The following is a 12,203-nucleotide window of genomic DNA, read 5'->3' on the forward strand; positions in this document are numbered from 1 at the left end:
TTAAATACAATCATGTAAAAGGGAGGACACAGGAAAAGGGAAAAGGATTCTAGGTAATACAGAAAGGAATTTTGGGTAATGTAGGGCCTCCTCCTTCCCCCCTTCCCCATTCTTAGAGGCTGAAACTGGACAGCTTTGAGGGCCTGCAGGCTGGAACCGTTGGTGGTGTGTGACTGCTGCACCTGTGCTAGAGTGGGAGCATTGTGGGAGGTGTGTTTCTCCCCCTTACCAACTGCAGAACTTTGAAGATTATAAAAACAAACTCAAAAACAATCCAGAAGATCTGCTTATAGGGGGCTTCCAGGTACTCCCTGAGCTAAGGGAAAAGCTTCCTCAGGGAAAGAGTGCCGTGGTGTTTAGCCTTAAAGGAAACTGAGGATTCTAAGAAGTGGAGGTGGGGAACTTGGAGGTAAAAGAATTAAAACAGAGCAAGAGGATGAGAAGCCCTCTAAGGTTACCTTCCCTAGCCTGTGGCTGGCCAGTCAATTTAAAAGGGAGTACTTCAGGGGGCAGCTAGATGGCTCAGTGGATTGAGAGCCAGACCTAGAGATGGGAGGTCCTAGGTTCAAATTTGACCTCAGACACTTCCCAGCTGTGTGACCCTGGGCAAGTCACTGAACCATTGCCCAGCCCTTACCACTCTTCTGCCTTGGAACCAATATAGAGTATTGATTCCAAAACAGAAGGTAAGGGTTTAAAAAAAAAAAGGAGTACTTCAAGGGCAACTAGTTGGCTCAGTGGACTAAGAGCCAAGCCAGAATCCAAGGTCTTGAATTCAAATCTGAACTCAGACACTTCCTAGTCATGTGATTCTGGGTAAGTCACTGAACCCCCAGTGCCTAGCCCTCATCTCTCTTCTGCTTTGGATCAATTCAAAGACAGAAAATACAGGTTTTAGAAGGGGGGAAAAAAAAAGGGAATACCTCAGACCCATTTCCCTTTATAAAAGAAACTCCAGGCTCCAGGGAATGAATGCCCTAGCAGCTGTGGAACAAGAGGCACAGGAGTGAGAAGAGCATCCAGCTTCCAATGACAGCCTTTTTAAAAAATCCCTCTACAGGAGAGGCTGTACACCTTGCCAGAGATTTTGGCTACGTGTGTGAGACAGAGTTTCCTGCCAAGGCAGCAGCGGAGTACTTGTGCCGGCAACACGCAGACCCTGCAGAACTGCACAGCCGGAAGAACATGCTGCTGGCCACTAAGTGAGTATGCGCGGTGGAGAGATGGGCTAAGGTGGGGCAGGGGGCCGGTACCGAGGGCCCGAATGGCTGGACACACACGTCTCTGCCCTCCATCTCCCCCAGAGCATCCCACGGCAAGTGCCAGGGACCAGAGGGCTCAGAATCTCAAAGCGTGAAGGGATCTCACAGGGGTCCAGTGGGTGGTGAGCTCCTTGGGGGCAGGAGCTGTCTTTTGCCTCTTTTTGTATCTTCAATGCGTAACACATTAGCTGGTACATAGGTGCTTCATGAACGTGCATCAGTTGATTGATCAATGACCAGTCCAGCTCAACTTCCACCTAAATAGGAATGCAGCCTCTGTGTGCAGACCTTGAGAAGCAGTGTCATACAGTGGAAAGAACACTGGCTCTAGAGTCAGAGGGTTTGGGTTAGAGTCCCATTTTTGACAATACCTGTGTGGCCTTGGAAAATGGACCTAAAAACCTCCCTGGGCCTCAGTTTCCTCATATGTAAAGTGAGTAAATCAGCTTCCACTAGATGGCCAGAAGGTTCCTTCTAGCTTTAGTTCTGGGAACCCTCCGTCATCAGAAGCCCACTACCTACCATGGCCACCCAGCAATAATTGGTGGGAATTTTTCCTTATTTTCCTGCTAAAATTTGCCTCTTGGGGGGGCAGCTGGGTAGCTCAGTAGATTGAGAGCCAGGCCTAGAGATAGGAGGTCCTGGGTTCAAATCTGTCCTCAGATACTTCCCAGCTGTGTGACCCTGGGCAAGTCACTTAACCCCCATTTCCTAGCACTTACCACTCTTCTGCCTTGGAACCAATACACAGTATTGATTCCAAGACAGAAGGTAAGGGTTTTAATAAATATATGATAAAATTTGCCTTTTGGCATGAGTTCTAGTTCTGTCCTCTATGACCAAGCAGAATAAGCTTTATTCCTCTTCTCCATGACAGCCCTACCTTTCAAGTACACAAAGAAAGTGACTGTAGACCTCCTTGCTCTTCTTACACTTCCATTTCCTCCCAAGTTTTCAATGATCAGCTCTATATGATGACACCGTCATTTGAATCTCTAATCCTAAACTCTTCCCTGCTTGTCTTCTGCCCATCTGTACCCATCCCAGGAGGGACCGAAGCTCCACATGTATGAAATACATCCACTCTCATATAGCTCTAAAATCCTATGATTCTTTTCAAATTTATAATATTTTGTTTTTATCCCTTTCATTTCCCAATATAGTGCCACCTTTCCTCTCCTAGACAACCATCTTTTATAACAAAGAATTGGAAAAATTGGTTCAAATTGGAAAAAAGATACAAAAAAACTTCAACAAAGTTAGCCCACATAGCAACTAAGTCCCATATGATGGGTAGCATTCCTCATGCATTGACTTTGCCTCGGCAAAACAGGGAGGGAAGCACACCCTCATACTTCTTCTTTGAGGCCAGGCTTGGTCATAACACTTTCATAGCCTTCCATTTCTCTTTGTTATCGCTCCTTCCACTGACATTGTTGTAGTCATTCTGGTTTTGCTTACTTCACTTTGCATCAGTTCATATAATCTTCTCATGCTTCTCTTTCTTCTTCCATTATTTATCATCTCTTAGGCTGAAATAATAATCCCTTGCATTCATGTGCCACAACTGGTTAAATCCTAGGATTCTTTCTCTTCTCACTTTGCCTCTGTAAGCCCATTCAGGTCTCCTTCTATAACATCTCTATTTCTACTCATGGCACTACCATCCTCATTGGGTTCAAATCTTGATGTCATCTTTGATTTCTCTTTTTCTCTTTGCTTCCCTTTGCCATTTGACTGAATACTAATAAATCCTGTCAATATTCCCCCCACCCCTGCAACACCTCTTTTATCCTTAATTGATCCCATCTGAGTTCTCTTTTCTTTTTGCTATGATTATCTCAATAACTGGTCGTCCTGCCACCAGCCCCTTTCCCTCCACTCCATCCTATGCAGGAGGGCTAAATGGCTAGTTTTTCTTGCCATTCTTTGCCTACAGTATAAAGTCAAAACTTGTCCCCTGCCACATGGCCTCTTCCCCACTTCTTTGCCTCTTTCATTCCCTCTCCTAAATGAATCCTTTACTACAGGTAAATTCATTTCCTCATTGTCTCCTGAACATATCTTGTGGTTTCTGCTCTCCATGAATTTGTTAATTGTCTTTGTTTGGATTGACTTACCTCCCTCTGGTATCCCATCAATCAACCCATTTTCCCCCATTAGATCACTTTCCTTCTCATTGTAAAAAGCAACAATATTGCCTTGAAAAACATCCAGCTTCCAGGTCAATACAATTTTCATTAATCTTCTCCCGACAGACATTTCGTTCTCTTCCTCCCACCCAATCTTCCTCTCTCCCCAAGATGGCAGGTAATCCGATATAGGTATACATGTGTTATTATACAACACGTATTCTTGTGTTCACCATGTTGTGAAAGAAGATAGATATCAAAACACTATAAAATAGATGCAGGTTCACCTTGATAGGGAAAGTGTCAGAAGTTTGGGGAAGGGAGAAGGGGCCACCAAGACAGAAGATCAAACTTGAACTTGAACTAGGGTTGAAGGAAACCAGAGCTCCCAAGAGGCAGAAGAGGGAGGGAGAATATTCCAGAGATGGGAGACATGATGCAAAGACTATGTGTCCAGGGACGTGGAGTGTCAAGGATGAGGACCAATAGAAAGTCAGTATGGTTGTACCATAGAACACATGAAGGGGAGTAAGGAATAAAAAGACTGGAAAAGTAGGATGAGGACAGGTTGTGAAAAGCTTTAAATAGCAAAGTGAATTTACATTTGATCCTAGAAATAATAGGGAGTCACTGAATTTTACTGAGAAGGAAGGAGAGTTAATGTAATTACATTTGTACATTAGGAAAATAACTTTAAGTGATTGTGTTGGGGTTGGGAAGGAGACTCAAGGCAGGGAAACCAATGAGAAGAAGATTGAAATAGGCTCGTCCAGGGAGTGAGGAGAGCCTGAATTCTTGGACATGTGATTGGAGACATGAGAGATGTTGTAGAGATAGAAATGATGTTTGGAAATGGATGGTACATGTGAGGTAAGAGTAAGGATGACACCCAGGAAGGTAGTGCCATGTTTTGGGACTAGACAGAATGAGGCTAACCCCTCCTCCATGTGATAGCCTTTCAGATAGATACTTTAAGACAGCTATCATATCTTCCCTTCCCTCCAACTCTTCTGGTTATTTCAACCAATTCTTTTATGTCATGGATCCAATGCCCTTTACCATCCTGTTTGCCTTTCTTTGGACATTCTCCATCTCATTGATGTCATTTTTAAATTGTGGTATCTTTGAGGTCTGACAAGGGTAGGTACTCTTGATGTAGCCCAGGGTTGCAGAAAGATTTTTTGGCACCACATCATACTGCTGACTCATATTGAATTTGAAGTCCACTAAACTCCCTAGACCTTTTTCAGTACCACTGTTACTATCCACGACTTTTGTTGTTGTTCAGACACCTTCAGTTGTATCCAATTCTTCTTGACCTCATTCGGGATTTTCTTGGCAAAGATACTGGACTAGCTTGCCATTTCCTTCTCCAGCTCATTTAAAAGTGAGGAAATTGAGGCAGAGTTAAATGGCTTGCCCAGGGTCACCTTTCTAGTAAATGTCTGAGGACATATTTAAAGTTATGAAGATGAATCTTCTTGACTCCAAGCCTGGCACTCTATCCACTGTACCACCTAGCTGCTCTTATCCATGATTTACCCATCTTCTATATGTTGTAAACCTCAAATTTCCTTAGACTTATAAATGTTGGAAATTTCACCATTGGGATATTTCATACTTGGAAAATTTCTTACTGATAGTCTATTGGAATGGGAACCCCATTGGCATGGGAGGTTCCTTCTCTTCCCTTCTTAAGATTACTTTAGGACAGAAACCTTTTGCTGAACAATGGAAAGGACTTTGACCTATGCTTAAGCATAGAACAGGAATTTCTTTGAGTCTTGATTGATTTTAGAATTGATACAATGGAGATACTTGGAATAAATCTCCACCCTATTCAGTCCTAATAGGATTGAGTAAGGGCTGCAGCCTAGATCAAAATTTAATTATTCCAATCTCTACCCTACTCAAGTTAACAGGATTTAGAAAGGGCTGTAGCAAAGGAGTAAAGATTTAATCATTTGAAAATATGACCTTCAACAGACATGTGCAAAAGCCAGAAACCTCTGGGCGGTCCTGGGTTAAGCGAGAGCCTCCATTGACAGGGAAATTGATGAACAGGGATTGGTAGATGTGAGGACTGAGGGGAGGCAACTTGGATGGTTTCCTTAAAGATAGGGGGTCTGAAGACTGAGAAGGTGGTGGAGGTTTTGTTCGGTGTGGTTCCTGGGCTCTGAGAAGGTTTGCTCTGAAGGAAGCTGAAGGTGGGGGCCTCTGAGACTGTTTCTCCATTTTGGTCACGTGAGTAATAGGGACTGATCTCTTTTCTTTGCCCCAGCTATCTAAGGGCTTGGGCCTTTTGGCCCAGCCTAAACAGAAGGGGTATTTAAGCCCTATTCCCTTCTCTCCCTTTTTCTCTCTCTCTATCTCTAATTCCTTTCTTACTCCTATTGTAATTAAACTCCAAAAAAGGCTGACGGCTGACTTGAGTTTTTCATTTAGGAATTACATAGCTGATTCCTTGGCGACCTTAAATTAATATATATCAGTCTTTTAAAGTGATTCCCTTGTTACAATGTGAAGGTGATTTTTTGTAAAGGCATGACTTTACATTTATTACTACTGAAATCCATCTTATTAGATTCCATTAAATGCTGCAGCCTGCTTTGATTCCTCACTTTGGCATCTAATATATTAGCTATCCCTCCAACTTTGTATCATCTTCAAATCTGATGAGCAGATAGCTCCTATGTCTTTATCCAAATCATTAATAATGATGTTAACTACATCGAAGCTAAGCCCAGATCCCTGAGGCTCTCCATTAAAAACCTCTTGCCATGTGGACATTAAACCATTAACACTTAGTGTCTGACTATTCAACCATCTCTGAATCTATCTGATTATATCTCCATCTTCTCTTCAGGTATAGCATGAGACACTTCATTAATAGCTTTGCTAAAATCTAGGTAAACCACATCTTCAGCATTCCTCTAATTTTAATAACCTCATCAGTAAGGGAAATGAGGTCAGGCTGTCATGATCTGTTCTTGATGAAGCTCTATTGGCCTTTTAGAATCAATATTTTCTTGTCTAGATGTTTGCCAGACTTTGTTCTATAATTTTGTAGACTCTATTCTCTTACCTCTCTTGAACAAAAAGTGAGATGTCCAATAGGCAGTTGGTAGTGTAGGATTGGGGCTCAGGAGACCTCTCTCTCTTTCCTTCCCTCCCTCTCTCTCTCTCTCTCTCTCTCTCTCTCTCTCCCCCTCTCCTCTCTTTTTCTCTTTTCTCTCTCTCCTCTCCTTTTCTCACCTCTCTCCTCTCCTCACCCCTCTTTCTCTCTTCTCTCCTCTCTCTTTCCCCCTCCACTTTTCTCTCCTCTCTCTCTCTCCTCTCTTTCTCTCTCTCTCCCCTTCTCTCTGTCTCTGTCTCTGTCTCTGTCTCTGTCTCTCTCCACCCACACAGATAGATAAATAAGGGAACTGTATGATTAGGGATAGAGTCTAGACCTGTGATTTCCCTGGTATAAGGAACTCCTACCAATAGAAGTCAGCTTCTTTCTGTGCAACTTAAAGTCTTGGAAGAGTTGCCTAGAAGTGGTTTGCAAAGGGTCACACTTTGTTAGAAGAGAGACTTGAACTCAGGTGTTCCTGGCTCTGAGGCCAGATTTCTATCCATTAGGTCACTTGATCTCTTTAAAATACCTGCACAGACATGATAATTGATTCTATAGGAGCTGATGAGCTCTCATTGAGGGAGTGTAAAGGCCCAGCTCAAATCCCATCTCTCCCATGGAGCCTTCCCCTACTACCCAGATAGAATAGAATTGCAGAGTGTCAGAGTTGGAAGTTATCTTAGAGATCAAGGAGCTCAAATTTTATAGCAGAAGAAACTGAGACCCAACAAGCAGAAGGGGGTTAGTTCCAACATTCAATCATTATGCATTTAATTGAGACCCTTAGGTATGCAAGGCTTGGCACTAGGAAGTTAGAAGGAGAAGCAGGGATACAAAGACGAATAAGCCATAGTCCCTGTCCTCAAGGAAATCTAGTAGGAGAGAAGACTTGTAGACAGAGTTAGAATACAGGGTAGTACATTATTAATGCCATTATGAAGGAAGGAAAGACATAAGAATTTATTAGGTGCCTACTATGTGCTAAGTACTTTTATAAACATATTTCACTTGATTCTGGGAGGAAGGTGTTATTATTATCCCCATTTTACAGTTGAAGTAATTGAGGCAGACAGAGGTTAAGTGACTTTCTGAGGGTCACACAGCTAGTAAATATCCAGGGCCAGATTTGAACTCAGGACCTCCTAACTCTAAATCCTGTGCTCTATCTGGAGATATCTGGAGAGATAATGATGAAGTTTCAAGGGAAAGAGAGCTTACCTCAGAGCCCAGGGAAAAGTTTCTTGAGCTCAGCCAATAAGCATTTATTAAATGTTCACTAGTGAGCTGAACTTTAAGGATGGATTATCTAATAGGTAATAAATTTTGTGTAGACTTTGTTTATTAAGGTCAGCTCTTCTGAACCCTACAGTGAAAACAAGAGTTTAAAATTTTAAGGCATTAAATTTCCAGAGCATCAGTTACATGACTTTTCCTCGGCAATGCTATTTCCTTAAATATGGAACCAAAATAGGAGTTATACTAAGTGTGCCTATTTCTAATATATCTCTTTTCTTTAAAAAACAGTTTTAGGGGGCAGCTGGGTAGCTCAGTGGATTGAGAGCTAGCTCTAGAGACGGGAGGTTCTAGGTTAAAATCTGGCCTCAGACACTTCCCAGCTGTGTGACCCTGGGCAAGTCACTTGACCCCCATTGTTTAGCCCTTCCCACTCTTCTGCCTTGGAGCCAATACACAGTATTGACTCCAAGATGGAAGGTAAGGGTTTTAAAAAAAAATGGTTTTATTGGGGATATCTGGGTGGCTCAGTGGATTGAGAGTCAGCCCTAGAGATGGGAGGTCCTGGGTTCAAATCTGACCTCAGACACTTCCCAGCTGTGTGACCCTGTGCAAATCACTTAACCCTCATTGCCTAGCCTTTACCACTCTTCTGCCTTGGAACCAATACCTGATATTGATTCTAAGATGGAAGGTAAGGGTTTAAAAATTTTTTTATTGATGCTTTTTAAATATCTTGAATTAGTTTGAGTAAGTTTTACAATGCTTCTCTGAATTCCTTTTTGAAATTTTATCTTGAAATTTTTTATGTCTTTTTAACATCACCTTCATTTTCAAAAATAGCTTTTCCCTCTTCTTCATCCAGAATCAAATCAAATCAAATCAACAGATATTTAAGGTCCTGCTCTATATTGGGCACTGTGTTAACTGGAATATACAAAACAGTTCTTGCCCTCAGTGAGCTCACGATCTAATGAGAGGAGACAACATGCTAGCCTTTAGGTACAAGGAGATGCATTCAGAATAAACTGTAGATAATCGACGGAGGGAAGACATGAAGGGAGAATTAGGAAAGGCTTCCTGCCAAAGGTAGGACTTTAGCTAAGATTTGAAGGAAACCAGAGAAGCCAAGAGGTAGATGTGAAAAAGAAGAGAATTTCACGCGTAGGGGACACTCGAAAATGCTTGGAGTCGGGGGAATAGAATGTGCAAGGGACTGCGGAGAGGCCACAGTCATTATAGAATGAAGAGAGGGGAGTAAGTCATAAGGCAACTGGAAACATAGGAAGGGACCATGTTATGAAGTGTTTAATATTTAAACTAAACGAATGATCATAGATTTAATCATAGGGGTTAAGGGGGACACCATGGTCAGATTGTAACTTTCGGGAGATTACTTTGGTGGTTCAGTTGGGGATGGACTGAACGTCAGGGAGGTCAACCAGCCAGCAGGCTTCACAGTGGTCTAGGAATGACGTGATGAATGTCTGCATCAGAGTTGAGGCAATGTTGGAGGAAAGAGTAGGGCACAGGCATTTTAGAGATGTTGGAAGAGCAGGAACAACAGAGGTTGGCAACACATTGGATATGGTGTGTGTGTATGGTGGGGGGCAATGAGAAAGAATAGTCTAGAAGGACATTGAGGTGGTGATCTCAGATGACAAAGATGGCGCCCTGGACCATAGTAAAAACAAACGAATACACTGGCAATGATAATCATTTGCCTTATTCCACATCCCTCATCTACCATTTTGTCAGCAGAGCAGGAGGTAGTATATACTTCACTGCCAGTCCTTTAAGGTCAACTGGTTGCTCTTTTGGTCAGAGTTCTGTCATTCAAGGCTGTTTTCCTTACATTGTTATGTCACTGTATAAGATGGTTCTTCTGGCTCTGGTTACTTCACTCTGTATCAATTCATTCGAGTTCTTCCCAGGTTTCTCTGATTCCTTTATATTTGTTGTTTTTTTAAAAAGTGCAGTAGGGTCGAATATTTTCCATCCAGGAGACCTTGGGCAAAGTTTTTATACTTCACACTGAGCTCTGAATCTGGAAAAGGAGTTTCCTCACTGGAAATTCCCTACATGGATGAAATCACAGATCTATATTTATAAAAAGAATGTAGTGATATTTCATGGCATTCCTATTTCACACACAAATTTTTCATCTATTCCCCAACTAATGGTCATTCACTTTGTATCCAGTTCTTTGCTTTCAGGAAAACACTGGTATAAATATTTTCTAAATGGGAACTTGCCTTCTATTTTTAGCTCCTTTCCTTGTTTTTTCCATTTTTTTTAACCCCTTACTTTTTTGTCTTAGAATTGATACTAAGCATTGGTTCCAAGGCAGAAGAATGGTAAGGGCTAGGCAACTGGGGTTAAGTGGCTTATCCAGGAAATATCTGAGACTAGAATTGAGCCTAGGACTTCCCATTTCCAGATCTGGTGCTTTATCCACTGAGCCACCCAGTTCTTAGAGGGCAAGACTAAACCATACCTTATTCATCTGCCTTCATCTATAAGTCTTACACCTGCTCTGACTATAGTGCTCAGGTCTATCTGGGCAACAAGGTGGCACAGAGCATAGAGTGCCTGGCCTGGATTCAGGAAGATTCCTCTTCCTGAGTTCAAATCTGTCCTCAGACACTGTCTGGGTAACCCTGGGCAAGTCACTTAGCCCTATTTGCCTCGGTTTACTCATCTGTAAAATTAGCTGGAGAAAGAAATGACAAACTACTTCAGGATCTTTGCCAAGAAAACCTCAAATAGGGTCATGAAGAGTTGGACATGACTGAAATGACTGGTCAAGTCAGGTCTCTAGTCGCTTACATAGCCTGGGGTGGGGGTGAGGTAGTATCTCCTTCCCTTGTCCTTCCCTCCACTCTCCCCCAACAGTTGTCAATAGCTACTTGCCCATTAGCAGAGGCATAGTGGGTAGTCAAGGAATAACTATGAAGTACCTACTGTGTGTCAAGTACTCTGCTTGGCCCTTGATAAATATTTGATACTCACGACCCTAAGAGATGGGGGTTATTATTATCCCCATTTTACAGTTGAGGAAACTGAGGCAGGCAGACCTTAGATGACTTGCTCAGAGTCATATACCTTTTCTTTTCTCTTTTCTACTTTTCCACCTAGCTGCCTCCAGGAGTTAGGAGATCTGAATTAGAACCCCAGCTCTGTTATTTATTAGCTAGTTAGGACCAGATGTGGAAAACCTTGAATGCCATGCTGAGCTTTGACTTTAACCCACAGGTAACAGAGAAGGAGGTAGGGAGTAGGAGAGTGACTGAGTCAGGTATGGAGGACATTTCATATTTCTTTGTCTAAAAATTGGAATATTCATATCACCTGACTCACAGGGGTGTGCGGAGGAAAGGGCTTTGTAAACCTCAAGAAAGAAATGCTCTCATTCCCATCCTGTTTCCAACTTAAGCTATCTTATTTCCAATTTCAACCACTTTTAGCCATGTTTATTAAGTAATGCAGTTTGTACTTTTTTATTTTATAATATTTTGTGGTTTTTTTTTTTTTTACTTTTTACTGTGTTTGTACAATAGGACAATTCTCAGCAAATGGAATGAATAAATGCATACTTAAAAAAAAAAACCCAAAAGATTCCCATCCTGTTCTCTCGGACCTCCAACCCCACCAGGCCTCCTCTTGGTCCAGGTCCTTTTCTGTCTAACCTCCCATATTGTCCCCCTCCTTTGCCAGGCAAATCTGTAAGGAGTTTTCAGACCTGATGGCACAGGACCGTTCTCCGTTGGGCAACAGCCGACCCTCTCTCATCCTGGAGCCAGGAGTACAGAGCTGCCTCACTCATTTCAGCCTCATCACCCACGGCTTTGGGGGCCCAGCCATCTGTGCTGCCCTCACAGCCTTTCAGAACTACCTGGTTGAATCCCTCAAGGGACTTGACAAAATGTTCCTGAGTAGCTCAGGCAATGGGCATCCAGCTGGAGACTCAAAAGCATCAGAAAAGGATGTGAAACATCGGAAATAAATTGCCCTGGCCTCCTGCCTCCTGCTGCCTGCCTCCTGCCCCGAGTCTCCCTCTTCCTTCTTCCCTGGAGCTCCCCTGAAGCTTGGTTTGGAAGGATTCTCAGAGCACTTCAGGCTTTTGCTGCTACTAAGCCGCCATCTTGGTTCCACTCCTTCACCTTTGCTCCTGAAGCTTGGGAGAGGAGGTTTGATCTCTTGAGTGTTGGGGCAGAAAAGAAGGTGGGGGGGGGGGGGGAAGGCAGTCTGACTATTGGGGTACCTTGGAGCACAAGCTGGGGAGAATCTGTGTTTGCTTTCAAAGGCCTTGATTGGAAGAAGGAGGAAAAAAGGAGATGGGAGAAACCATTGAACAGTCTGCTGGAGCTGGGAGTAGGGGAAGGATGGTGTGGGGCTGGGCAGCTCAGAGACTTCACCCCCTCCCTAGATGGATTCATGTTGAAGCTGGGGACCCAC

The 12,203-nt window shown here is 43.0% G+C and overlaps 1 protein-coding gene across 1 annotated transcript in view; it reads left to right on the forward strand.

Moving 5' to 3' along the window:
• TFAP2E (transcription factor AP-2 epsilon) overlaps nt 1-11,972 on the forward strand; it is a 47,703-nt gene extending 35,731 nt beyond the window's left edge. Inside the window, exons 6-7 of the mRNA XM_056795133.1 lie at nt 1,061-1,202; nt 11,463-11,972. Coding sequence (XP_056651111.1) covers nt 1,061-1,202; nt 11,463-11,751 — 431 coding nt within the window. The 3' untranslated portion in view covers nt 11,752-11,972. The remainder of the gene's footprint in view (nt 1-1,060; nt 1,203-11,462) is intronic.
• The last annotated feature ends 231 nt before the right edge of the window (nt 11,973-12,203 follow it).

This window comes from Monodelphis domestica, chromosome 4 (assembly GCF_027887165.1).
Source record: "Monodelphis domestica isolate mMonDom1 chromosome 4, mMonDom1.pri, whole genome shotgun sequence".
Taxonomy (NCBI): Eukaryota; Metazoa; Chordata; class Mammalia; order Didelphimorphia; family Didelphidae; genus Monodelphis; species Monodelphis domestica.